General features: G+C 40.8%; 1 protein-coding gene across 2 annotated transcripts in view; it reads right to left on the reverse strand.

The window, feature by feature from the left end:
- LOC106583950 (insulin receptor) overlaps nucleotides 1-14,176 on the reverse strand; it is a 152,160-nt gene that overhangs the window by 83,714 nt on the left and 54,270 nt on the right. The window contains exon 2 of one of the 2 annotated variants that reach the window (XM_014168658.2): nucleotides 12,873-13,421. The exons of the other annotated variant lie outside the window; for it this stretch is intronic. Coding sequence (XP_014024133.1) covers nucleotides 12,873-13,421 — 549 coding nt within the window. The remainder of the gene's footprint in view (nucleotides 1-12,872; nucleotides 13,422-14,176) is intronic. 2 annotated transcript variants of the gene reach the window in all.

A 14,176-nucleotide genomic window follows, 5' to 3' on the forward strand; every position in this document is an offset into this window, starting at 1 on the left:
GCTTTGACTAGGCCATTCCAAGACATTTAACCTCTATGGGCTAGGTGGGATGCTTACGTCCCACCTACTCAACAGCCAGTGTAATCCTGTGGCGCGATATTCAAATACCTTAGGAATGCTATTACTTCAATTTCTCAAACATATGACTATTTTACACAATTTTAAAGACAAGACTCTCGTTAATCTAACCACACTGTCCGATTTCAAAAAGGCTTTACAACGAAAGCAAAACATTAGATTATGTCAGCAGAGTACCAAGCCAGAAATAATCAGACACCCATTTTTCAAGCTAGCATATAATGTCACAAAAACCCAGAAGACAGCTAAATGCAGCACTAACCTTTGATGATCTTCATCAGATGACAACCCTAGGACATTATGTTATACAATACATGCATGTTTTGTTCAATCAAGTTCATATTTATATCAAAAACCAGCTTTTTACATTAGCATGTGACTAGCATTCCCACCGAACACTGCCGGTGAATTTACTAAATTACTCACGATAAACGTTCACAAAAAGCATAACAATTATTTTAAGAATTATAGATACAGAACTCCTCTATGCACTCGATATGTCCGATTTTAAAATAGCTTTTCTGTGAAAGCACATTTTGCAATATTCTCAGTAGATAGCCCGGCATCACAGGGCTAGCTATTTAGACACCCAGCAAGTTTAGCATTCACCAAAGTCAGATTTACTATAAGAAAAATGTTATTACCTTTGCTGTCTTCGTCAGAATGCACTCCCAGGACTTCTACTTCAATAAGAAATGTTGGTTTGGTTCAAAATAATCCATTGTTATATCCAAATAGCGGCGTTTTGTTCGTGCGTTCAAGACACTATCCGAAAGGGTAAGTAAGGGTGACGAGCATGGCGCAATTCGTGACAAGAAATTTCTAAATATTCCATTACCGTACTTCGAAGCATGTCAACCGCTGTTTAAAATCTATTTTTATGCCATTTTTCTCATAAAAAAGCAATAATATTCTGACCGGGAATCTGCGTTTAGGTAAACAGACGAAAGAAAATAAAGCATGGGGTCGACTCGGGCACACGCCTAAGCCCATAGTACTCTGATCGGCCACTTGCCAAATGCGATAAAGTGTTTCAGCCAGAGGCTGCCTCGATATCGTTCAGCTTTGTCCCGGGCTCTGAGAGCCTATGGGAGGCGTAGGAAGTGTCACGTTATAGCAAAGATCCTCAGTCTTCAATAAAAAGAGCCAAGATGAAACACAACTTGTCAGACAGGCCACTTCCTGCATGGAATCTTCTCAGGTTTTGGCCTGCCATATGAATTCTGTTATACTCACAGACACCATTCAAACAGTTTTAGAAACTTTAGGGTGTTTTCTATCCAAAGCCAATAATTATATGCATATTCTAGTTACTGGGCAGGAGTAGTAACCAGATTAAATCGGGTACGTTTTTTATCCGGCCGTGCAAATACTGCCCCCTATCCCCAACAGGTTAAATGTTCCCTCTTAAACCACTCGTGTTGCTTTAGCAGTATGCTTAGGGTCATTGTCCTGCTGGAAGGTGAACCTCCGTCCCAGTCTCAAATCTCTGGAAGACAAACAGGTTTCCCTCAATAATTTCCCTGTATTTAGCGCCATCCATCATTTCTTCAATTCTGACCAGTTTCCCACTACCTGTCGATGAAAAACATCCCCCAGAGTATGATGCTGCCACCACCATGCTTCATTGTGGGGATGATGTTCTCGGGGTGATGGGTTTGCGCCACACACAGCGTTTTCCTTGATGAACAAAAAGCTCAATTTTAGTCTCATCTGACCAGAGTACCGTATTGCATATGTTTGGGGAGTCTCCCACATGCCTTTTGGCGAACACCAAATGTGTTTGCTTATTTTTTTCTTTAAGCAATGGCTTTTTTTCTGGTCACTCTTCCGTAAAGCCCAGCTCTGCCGAGTGTACAGCTTAAATTAGTCCTATGGACAGATAATCCAATCTCCGCTGTGGAGCTTTCAGGGTTATCTTTGGTCTCTTTGTTGCCTCTGATGAATGCCCTCCATGCCTGATCCGTGAGTTTTGGTGGGCAGCCCTCTCTTGGCAGGTTTGTTGTGGTGCCATATTCTTTCAATTTTTTTATTAATGTATTTAATGGTGCTCCGTGGGATGTTAACCTCTATGGGCTAGGTGGGACGCTAGCGTCCCCCCCGTGGTGCACCCTATCAACAGCAGGTGCATTTCAAGAGCTGCAAATTTGAAACCAAATAAATGTCAAAATTCAAATTTTTCAAACATACAACTATCTTACACCCTTTGAAAGATAAACATCTCCTTAATCTAACCACGTTGTCCGATTTCAAAAAGGTTTTACGGCGAAAGCATAAATTTAGAGTATGTTAGGACAGTACATTTACAAGAGTTGTGTGTAATGTTTTATCAATTCAAAGACAGGGTCACCAAAACCATAAAACCAGCTAAAATGATGCACTAACCTTTTACAATCTCCATCAGATGACACTCCTAGGACATTATGTTAGACAATGCATGCATTTTTAGTTCTATCAAGTTCATATTTATATCCAAAAACAGCGTTTTACTATGGCATTGATGTTGAGGAAATCGTTTCCCTCCAATAACCGGCAGTCAAGTCAGCACCACAAATTAAATAATTAAAATTAGAAAACATTGGTAAAATATTATATTGTCATTTAAAGAATTATAGATTTACATCTCTTGAACGCAATCAACTTGCCAGATTTAAAAATAACCTTACTGGGAAATCACACTTTGCAATAATCTGAGCACTGCGCCCAGAAAAATACGCGTTGCGATACAGACTAGCCGCCATGTTGGGGAGATCTAAAATCGAAAATACTATGTAAATAATCCATTACCTTTGATTCTCTTCATCAGATGTCACTTCCAGGTATCACAGGTCCATAACGAATGTAGTTTTGTTCAAAAAAGCTCATCATTTATGTCCAAAAATCTCCGTCTTGTTAGCACATGATCTAAGCCCGCCGGACTTCACTTCATGAACGAGGGGAAAAAATATATTTACGTTCGTTCAAACATGTCAAACGTTGTATAGCATAAATCATTAGGGCCTTTTTTAACCAGAACATGAATAATATTCAAGGTGGACGAATGCATTCTCTTTTATAACGTATTGGAACGAGGGTACCCAACATGAACTCGCGCGCCAGAGTCTAATCGGCCATCACCGTTCCATGGCTCTTGTTCGGTCAGATCTCACAGTAAAAGACTCAAAACACTTTGTAAAGGCTGGTGACATCTAGTGGAAGCAATAGGAAGTGCCAAAATATTCCTCAGCCCCTGTGTTTTTCAATGGCATAGGTTTAAAGGTAATACAACACATCAGATATCCACTTCCTGTCAGAATCTGTCTCAGGGTTTTGCCTGCCAAATGAGCTTTGTTATATTGTTATACCATTCAAACAGTTTTAGAAACTTTAGGGTGTTTTCTATCCATATATAATAAGTATATGCATATTCTAGTTACTGGGTAGGATTAGTAACCAGATTAAATCGGGTACGTTTTTTTTATCCAGCCGTGAAAATACTGCCCCCTAGCCCCAACAGGTTAAAAGTTTTGGATCTTTTTTAATAACCCAACCCTGATCTGTACTTTTTCACAACTTTGTCTCTGACCTGTTTGGAGAGCTCCTTGGTCTTCATGGTGCCACTTGCTTGGTGGTATCCCTTCCTTAGTGGTGTTGCAGAATCTGGGGCCTTTCAGAACGTGTTTGTATATATACTAAGATCATGTGACACGTAAATAAAGTCCACCTGTGTGCAATCTAACTAATTATGTGACTTCTGAAGGTAATTGGTTGTACCAGATCTTATTTAGGGGCTTCATAGCAAAGGGGGTGAATACATATGCATGCACCACCATCCCAACCGTGAAGCACAGGGGTGGCAGCATCATGTTGCGGGGGTGCTTTGCTGCAGGAGGAACTGGAGTGCTTCACAAAATAGATGGCATCATGAGGAAAGAAAATGATGTGGATATATTTAAGCAACATCTCAAGACATCAGTGACCTCAATCCCATAGAACATTTGTAGGCAGAACTGAAAAGGCGTGTGCGAGCAAGGAGACCTACAAACCTGACTCAGTTACACCAGCTCTGTCAGGAGGAATGGGCCAAAATTTACCCAACTTATTGTGGGAAGCTTGTGGAAGGCTACCTGAAACGTTTGACCCAAGTTAAACAAGGCAATGCTTTCAGGCTCTCCAGAGGGTAGTGAGGTCTGTACAGCGCATCACTGGGGGCAAACTACCTGCCCACCAGGACACCTACAGCACCCGATGTCACAGGAAGGCCAAAAAGATCATCAAGGACAACAACCACCCGAGCCACTGCCTGTTCACCCCACTATCATCCAAAAGGCGAGGTCAGTACAGGTGCATTAAAGCTGGGACAGAGAGACTGAAAAATAGCTTCTGTCTCAAGGCCATAAGACTGTTAAACAGCCATCATTAACATTGAGTGGCTGCTGCCAACATACTGACTCAAATCTCTAGCCACTTTAAGAATAAAAAATTTGATGTAATAAATATATCACTAGTCACTTTAAACAATGCCACTTATATAATGTTTACATACCTTACATTACTCATCTCATATGTATATACTGTACTCTATACCATCTACTGCATCTTGCCTATGCCGTTCGGCCATCGCTCATCCATATATTTGTATGTACATATTCTTACTCATTCCTTACTCTTGTGTGTATAAGCTAGTTGTTGTGAAATTGTTAGATTACTTGTTAGATATTACTGAATGGTCGGAACTAGAAGCACAAGCATTAACATCTGCTAACCATGTGTATGTGACCAATAACATTTGATTTGATTTACTAATTGAATGTATGTAGCCTTCTGGGAATGTGAAATAAGAAATAAAAGCTGAAATACTATTATTCTGACATTTCACATTCTTAAAATAAAGTGGTGATCCTAACTGACCTAAGACAGGAAATCTTTATTAGGATTAAATGTCAGGAATTGTGAAAACTGAGCTTAAACGTATTTGGCTAAGGTGTATGTAAACTCCCTAGAAAAAAGAAACGCACACCTTTAAAGGCGAGGTGCTGGCTAGCGGAGTAGAACACTAGAAAATAAAGGAAAGCCGCACACTCTAAGAGCTCAGATGCAAAAATTTAATCACCAACGTTTCGACAGCGACAACGTTTCGACACTGCATATTATACCATCTCATCTATGCCGGTCGGTCATGGCCCATCCATATATTTATATGTACAAATTCTTATTATATCCCTTTACTTAGATTTGTGTGTATTAGGTAGTTGTTGTGGAAGTGTTAGATTACTTGTTAGATGTTGCTGCACTGTCGGAACTCGAAGCACAAGCATTACGCCACACTCGCAATAACATCTGTAACCATATGCATGTGACCAATAAAATTAGATTTGATTTAATGGCAAAGCGAAAACAGGTTTATAGAAATGTTTGCAAATATAATAAAACAGAAATACCTTCAGGTATGTATTCAGACCCTTTGCTATGAGACTCAAAATAGAGCTCAGGTGCATCCTGTTTCCATTGATCATCCTTGAGATGTTTCCACAACTTGATTGGAGTTCACCAGGCAGGAATGTCTCGAGGCACAAATCTGGGGAAGGGTCCCAAAACATTTCTGCAGCAGTGAAGGTCCCCAAGAACACAGTGGCCTCCATCAATATTAAAGGGAAGAGGTTTGTAACCACCAAAACTATATTTCTAGAACTGGCCGCCCGGCCAAAGTGAGCTATCTGGGGAGAAGGGCCTTGGTCAGGGATGTGACCAAAAACCTGTTGGTCACTCTGACATACCTCCAGAGTTCCTCTGTGAAGATGATTGTCCTTTTGGAAGGTTCTCCCATCTCTGCAGCACTCCACCATTCAGGCCTTTACGGTAGAGTGGCCAGACGGAAAGATGAACGGAGCAAAGTACAGAGATCCTTGATGAAATCCTGCTCCAGAGTGCTCAGGACATCAGACTGGGGCGAATGTTTACCTTCCAACAGGAAACAAACCTAATCACACAGCCAACAATGCAGGAGTGGCTTCGGGACATGTCTCTGAATGTCCTTGTAGCCCAGCCAGAGTCCGGACTTGAAGTCGATCAAACATGTCCGGAGAGACCTGAAAATAGCTGTGCAGCAATGCTCCCCATCCAACCTGACAGAGCTTGAGAGGATCTGCAGAGAATAATGGGAGAAACTTCCCAAATGTAGGTGTGCCAAGCTTGTAGCGTCATACCCAAGAAGACTCGAGGCTGTAATCACTGCCAAAGGTCCTTCAACAAAGTACTGCGTAAAAGGTCTGAATTAGGGATGCACGATATATCGGTGAACATATCAGAAGCTAGCCACAATAAGGATTAGGCACAATAGTGGAGTTTTCAGTTTTCCTTCAAAATAAAAATATGTCATTGACAGTGATGCAAATGAACACAAATAGTAGAATTATTTCATACTTTTATTTTGAAGGCAAACCGCAAAGTCCCACTATTGAGACTTATCCTTATTGTGGCTAGCTTCACATAGATGGGTCCGACCACCACTAATCAAATAAGAACTGTCTTATGAATTTTGGTTATTTTAGATAACACCTCGCTATATAGTTAGCGAGCGTACTATAGTTACTGAAACAGATGTTGTTTTGCTATGTTTTTGGGGAAGAACTACATTGTTTGCATCCATAAGCTAGCTGGCTTTTTTTATGACCAGCACTGTAGGTCCGCAAGACAACTTTACCAGCATCATAGCATACGTATCGATGAATCGTTGTGACATGAAATATGAGTGATTGTGTAATAACTACGTAAGAAATTTATGAACGCGTTAAATCATTTTTTGACGTGCAGTCATTCAGGTCCTGATTTGTCAACAAGCTTATTTGACATGTCACGTTCCATAGAAATCCTGGTTGAGAATGAAACGACTGAACAAATGAACAACGAAACAGCACAGCAAGTAAGTGAAAGAAATAGGTTTTGATTATGTTTTACTGGTAATGGGGACATAGGTAAATGCAAACAAAATAACTTCTTGGTCAGTGTGGTGTGTAAACTTTATTTTTTTCTAGGCAAGTCAGTTAAGATCAAATCCTTATTTACAATGACGGCCTACCCCGGCCAAACCCGGACGACGCTGGGCCAATTGTGCGCCGCCCTATGGGACTCCCAATCACGGGCTGATGTAATACAGCCTGGATTCGAACCAGGGACTGTAGTGGCGCCTCTTGCACTGAGATGCAGTGCCTTACACCGCTGCGTCCATGTGTTAACTATTTAACTGTACTAGAATGCTTAAAAAGGCCCCTAAAAAAAGTGTACTTTTTTTTTTGGGTCAAGGAACATATTGGATATCGTATTGACCCAAAATGTCATAGCGATGCATCACTAGTCTGAATACTTTGTAAATGTGATAGTTTTTTATTTTTAATACATTTATAAAAATGTGTAAATGTTTTTTTTTGCTTTGTCATTATGGGGTACAATTTAATCCATTTTAGAATAAGGCTGTAACAACACGTGGAAAAAGTGAAGTGGCCTGAATACTTTCCGAATGCACTGTAAACTTGGGTGACAGTGTGCTGAAGGACGGCACACGCTCTAAAGTCATGTTAGTCACATTCCACCTAATCCCGTTCCCAGACATTTACGCCCCAATGCACGGAAGGTCTGCTGGAACAAAGCATCAAACTTGGCCTTCTTTAGCAAATACTGAGTACCAAGAGAATCTCCCGGCCATTACTCATTGGCTTAATCTACCAACCAATCTCCCACAACACTTTTTCCCATGTGTCTGGTGCAGCTGTTGTATAGGTCCGACGTCTTAACTATTATTGCGATAGTTTTTCTCCCTTGAAGACAGGAGGAATGATTTCCACTAGCCAATTTTCACTTTGTGGCTGTGCTATATTGTGAAAATTCATAAACTAAAATCAACTTTTGGTTTTTAATTTAAATAAGGCATAAGGTTAGCAGTGTGATTAAGGTTATGGTGGTTAGGTTTAAAATATACTTTTAAGAAAGATAAATTGTGGAAATGGGTGTTAAAGAATGACAAATACTGTACTTTACTTTACTCAGTAAGGTCACTCCCATAGAAGTATATGGTCACTCCCACTAAGGCCAACTTCAAAATGGTTGAAATCCCAGGCTAATATTTGCTGACACATTCACCCACTCCCTCGTTGAAAGATCAGCCAAAATGTTGGGACCATTGTAACAGGTTGTAATCAAGCCCTCGTCTCCAGTATGGGAACAGAAGAGGAATACCTGGTGCGGTAGTCTCAGGAAGGACCACTCTAAATTATCTTGACTCTGACAAACACACACAAATGCAAGCTTTGCTGGTCTATAAACCCATCTAAATATCTCCCAAACCTTACAGTAAGTATCCTAGTGGATCATGAGATAACCTTCATACAAAATCAGCAGAACGTTTATAACCTATTTATTGACACAAACACCTTTGGTCATTCATAATTAATTATAACACATCAATAAAGACTTTATACCATGGCACTGTTGAAAACTAATTTCTGATAGGCTTGAAGGGCATTCTAAAGCATGCATTCTTTTCCTATAACACACGGTACAAAAGCACGGTAGATTTCAATGGCTATAGTTCATTATTTTTTGTAATTTTTTGGTTCTTTTCACCCCTTTTTCTCCACAATTTCTTGGTTTCCAAATTTAGTTACAGTCTTGTCCCATCGCTGCAACTCCAGTACGGACTCGGGAGAGGCGAAGGTCGAGAGCCATGCGTCCTCCGAAACACAACCCTGCCAAGCTGGACTGCTTCTTGACACTGCTCGCTTAACCTGGAAGCCAGCCGCACCAATGTGTCGGAGGAAACACTTGCGACCGAGTCAGCTTGCAGGCGCCCAGCCTGCCACAAGGAGTCGCTAGAGCGCAATGGGGCAAGGAAATCCTGGCCAGTGGCTCTCAGTCAAGGCCGGCTGTAACACAGCCTGTGATCGAACCCGGGGCTGTAGTGACACCTCAAGCACGGTGATGCAGTGCCTTAGACCGCTGCGCCACTCGGGAGGCCCCGCTATAGTTAATTCTTACATGTTCTGTTTGAGCTGCTTTTAAAAGCAAAAGTCGAATTAAAAACATTTCCATAATAGCAAGCTATGACTGATGGTTTGGTTAGCTAAACTAGCAAGTCTGTTTGTTTGGTTAACAAGGCAACTACTGTAGCTATTGAGTAACTTGCTAGCTACTTCAGTCGATGTTGAAAACATTTCTACCTGCAAATGAACACATTCCTAGCAGCAAATGTGTTAAATTATAGCAACGGTATGAAAGGGATCATCAACTCGGGGCTCTATGCTTTCTCTGGAAAATAATGGAACCTTTCACGTCTTGTTGATTTTCCCTTACATATCACATGGTGCTGTACTTCCTTTAAAGTTAGACACCTTCAGTCTTTTAAAAACACATACATATAGAGTTAATACATATTGTGTTAACTTCATTAACAATTAGGGAATTTTCCCTAAAACAAAACCAAATTAAAAGGCCAGATTAAACCATACATTTCCTTTTTTAAAACATTTTTAAAACAATACAAATACATTAAGTTTCAAAAAGTCCAGCAATGCAATTACATTGACAATTAAAGGGCTGTGAATAGTTAGTTTAGCTTGTCTACCAAGATGCATGACAGAGTTAAATGCTTTGTGAAAAATTGATTTTAAACAGCGTTTGACATGCTTCGAAGTACGGTAATGGAATATTTTGACATTGCTTGTCACGATATGCGCCGGCGCGTCACCCTTCGGATAGTGTCTTGAACGCAAGAACAAAACGCCGCTATTTGGATATAACTATGGATTATTTGGAACCAAAACAACATTGGGTGAAAAGTAGAAGTCCTGGGAGTGCATTCTGACGAAGAACAGCAAAGGTAATCCAATTTTTCTTATAGTAAATCTGAGTTTGGTGAGTGCCAAACTTGGTGGGTGTCAAAATAGCTAGCCTGTGATGGCCGGGCTATCTACTCAGAATATTGCAAAATGTGCTTTCACCGAAAAGCTATTTTAAAATTGGACACCGCGATTGCATAAAGGAGTTCCGTATCTATAATTCTTAAAATAATTGTTATGTTTTTTGTGAACGTTTATCGTGAGTAATTTAGTAAATTCACCGGAAGTTTTCGGTGGGTATGCTAGTTCTGAACGTCACATGCTAATGTAAAAAGCTGGTTTTTGATATAAATATAAACTTGATTGAACAAAACATGCATGTATTGTATAACATAATGTCCTAGGAGTGTCATCTGATGAAGATCATCAAAGGTTAGTGCTGCATTTAGCTGTGGTTTTGGTTTTTGTGACATTATATGCTAGCTTGAAAAATGGGTGTCTGATTATTTCTGGCTGGGTACTCTCCTGACATAATCTAATGTTTTGCTTTTGTTGTAAAGCCTTTTCGAAATCGGACAATGTGGTTAGATAAAAAATAATCAAGCTAGGAGGAGAGCTACAAAAGTTGCACAGTGCATTGTTTAACATGGAAACCCATTTACTAAAATGGGGAATATATCAAGGAGGCTTTCCTCAGTGGTTCGCAAGGCTTTATTTGATGGATTGCCTGACAAAGACAATCACCTCAAAGATAAAAGACATGCCTGTGTCTACCAGAACTGTTGAATGGTGTGTTACCGAGATGGTTGAGGAGCAGAAAACTGTAGCCTTAAAAGACGCACCTGTTTTTAGTGTGGCTCTTGAGTGTGTGGATGTGAATGACATTCCCACGTCTGGCAGTTGTTGCAAGATACTTTGACAGAGCAGGTAAGCGAGGAGCTGCTTTGTCTAAAACACATGCATGGTACTACTAAAGGGGAAGATGTAGCAAAAGCTTTCACAGATCATTTTGAGGCGAGTTGTTGATATTAAAAACATATTCGCTATTACAACTGACAATTTCCCCACTATGGTGAGGAAACACAGGATTCACAAAGCTGATTGAAGATAAGATTGGCCAACCCGTGGTTAAATGTCACTATCATCCACCAAGAGAATCTGGGTTCCAAGTTCAAACCGGTGGTGCTAATGGACATCGCATCTGTTTAGCGAGCTATGGAATTCTTCCGTATGTGGGCATTTAGATATTCAGTAGACACAATTAGTTGTAATGCACATATGGAAATCATAACTGGCACGCAGATCGTCAGACATGTTAAGATATTGTAAATTGGCACTCCACACAAAAAAGGTTGCCGACCCCTGATCTAGGCCTATGTGCTAGCTAACAAGGTAGAACAGTTTAACTTATGAACACACCCTCCTGTCAGCATCCAACAGTTTGAACACCATGCTAGCCTGTCCACTTTGTTTAGATGTTTAAATCAAGTGGCCTACCTGGATAAGATGCTTATTTCTCTGAATGCCAATTCCTTATATAAATGCTTCTTTTTTATGCTCATTGGACATTTATAAAACACAAACAAGACAGCTAGCACATAACAGTCTGTAGCTAAAATGCTGCTAGTGGCACAAGGTGCCGCGCGTGACAGAAACTGAGCATTCATTTTCCAGAAACAAATGTTCATTGATACTCCCGGTCTGCTCGAGTCATAAAAAGGGTATAGTTAGAAAGATTATGTTCTCCTCTATTACAGTAAAATAATGTCTCAATGTGTTTCGGTGTCCATATGACTGATTCTGTTGGACCAACCCTGAAATGCAAATAACGAATTGAAACTGCTTGTTGTCAGAGAGGAAAAAGTGATCTTTCATCTGTGTTGTTGTGAGTGGCAGGGGCTTGGTGTATGAGTGAGAAAGTGCACACAGCACAGAAGGAGCGAAGGAGACGAGACCAAAAAGACCAAATGAGAACAAGCAGACAAATGATCATAAAAAAATAATAATAATAATAATAATAATAATAATAATAGATTCTTGCGATCCAGGCTTTTGGCACTAAAACATACATTTGAATTTATCAAATGACTTCGATATATCGCCCAGCCCTAACATACACACACAGACCCTTCACATGAACTGATTCAAATACAGACACACTCACAGATCCATCACACAAACAGAAAAGAGAGGGGACGACAGCAAGGGAGTGTGCAGTAAGATTTGTAATGGCACACACTGCACCTTTCACCATCAGCTCTCTGTCCCTCACCTCTCTCCTCTTCCGCTCTCCCAGCAAATGCATTTTCTCTTTCCAATTATATTGGTCGGCCTGCTCGTCTGCCTGAGAACTTTGAATTGTACGAGGCCAGCCTAGTCTCTCTCCTTATTCTATAATTACAAAAAACATTCCCTACGTGCTCCAGTCAATGAATTAAAAATCAAAGGGGAGTAAGCATGGCCCGTGACGTATTATAGAAAGAACAACAATCCCTCTATTATGGAAATCATTTCAAAAGCCATCTGTGCAAAAGTATCATTCTTCTGAATTGATTGGGGAGGAAATCTATTTTCCATACGGATGTCATTATCTCTGTCCCTCTCATTCATCCTGCTACTTTTACAACAGAAAGACAGCCAAACGGACAGCTCTGGAGAATTCCTGCTAGCATGAGGTGAAATGACCTACAGGAAAAGTGACATCCAGGCAGAGCGGAAGTTCTTCTATATTTAACATCATAACCTTATCTAAATCGTCAAGTTGGCATAGGTAACAAATGAAATTAGATGAAAATGCCAAGCAATTAGGCCTGGACCTTCATACATTCACATATGCCAACTGAACATATCGGATGCATCAGGAAATGACTAAAGAAAAAGTGTGGGCTACCAATGTTTGAGATATAATCATTTATATAGAGTACTCTTTGTGTGTTCTTTACCATTCTTTCAGAAATACTTGGAGTATCTAAAAAGGCCACTTACTTCTCTGGCAGTGGTTCTGAGTCCAGCAGCGTTCTCCAAAGTGTCCATTGATGGTAGTCTGAGGACAGGTGGTCTTCCCATAGGCCGTGCCTGGACACACATCCCCACACTCCCGGTCATTCTTATTGGCCACGATGTAATTGTCTTCCACTGTGTCCAGGATCTTGGACCAGTCCAGGGTGGAGAGGTAGCAGAGGTCCGGGTTCTTCTCCACCCTCACGGCTCCCCGGGTGATGTTCATGAGGCTCTGGAGCCCCAGCTCCTTCAGGTCCACCATCTCAAACAGAACCAGGGCGTAGTTGAAGAACAGGTTGTTGCCTCGGATCACCGTCAGGTTGGGGAACAGATCGCTGAGGGACTCTAGGCCGTAGACCCTAAACAGGAGGAGGAAGTCGGTGACAACGGTCAGCTTGGGGTAGCTGAGGCCCCTGAAGTTCTCGGGCTTGGCCTTGAACATGAGGAGGATCTTCAGGTGGCCCTCAATTACTGTGCAGTTCTCTAATAACTGCAGGTTGGTCACGTTGTTACGGATATCCTTACTCTGACAGACTGGGGGAGATAGAGAGAGAAAATAGAAGGGGAGAGGAGAAGAGAGCGTGAAAATAGAGCAGGATAAAAAGAGAAGAGAAGACACATCAGTAGCTGCATAGTAGTAGTGCATTGTACTACTTAGTAATTTCCAGGAACATTCAGCTGATTCAAGTCAGAATTTTAAATAAATTGACATAACATTGGGTTAGGGTTGTTTTACAACAGGATGAGTGTAAAATTGTGTGCAAAAAAAACTAAACAAGAGGTAGATAAAATCACGATGAAACAAATACATTACACACAAGGAATCCGAGCAATTCATAAAACTGCTGCATCTTCTTAGCTACTACTGCACGGCACCGCAGCACCACGCAAAGCAGAGGGCCAGTCAACCCATTTACCTGTGACTATATTCATGATTAGGGTTGCAAAGGGTCAGAAACCTTAAATTTCCATGTGAAGTTGAGCCTGGGAATTAGGGGAATGTTGCTTAAATTCATCAAAAGTTAGCTTATAACAGTGAACCTTTTTTGTGGGATACACATCAGGCAATTCTAGGTCTTGTGGCATATTTTGGTTAAACTATCCCCAATTCAATGGAATTGCAGCCCTCTGCATGCACAGTGGATTCTTTCATCACATGTGCAGTACACTATTCCATCACATCTACAGCTGATTCTCAAGCTCTTGCACATTAATGAGATGCCATTGAGCCCACACTAGTACTACTGTCTGAGTCAAGGACCACATGTTTCTGCTATGTTTTGATTACA

Source organism: Salmo salar, chromosome ssa23 (genome assembly GCF_905237065.1).
Source record: "Salmo salar chromosome ssa23, Ssal_v3.1, whole genome shotgun sequence".
In the NCBI taxonomy this organism is placed as follows: domain Eukaryota; kingdom Metazoa; phylum Chordata; class Actinopteri; order Salmoniformes; family Salmonidae; genus Salmo; species Salmo salar.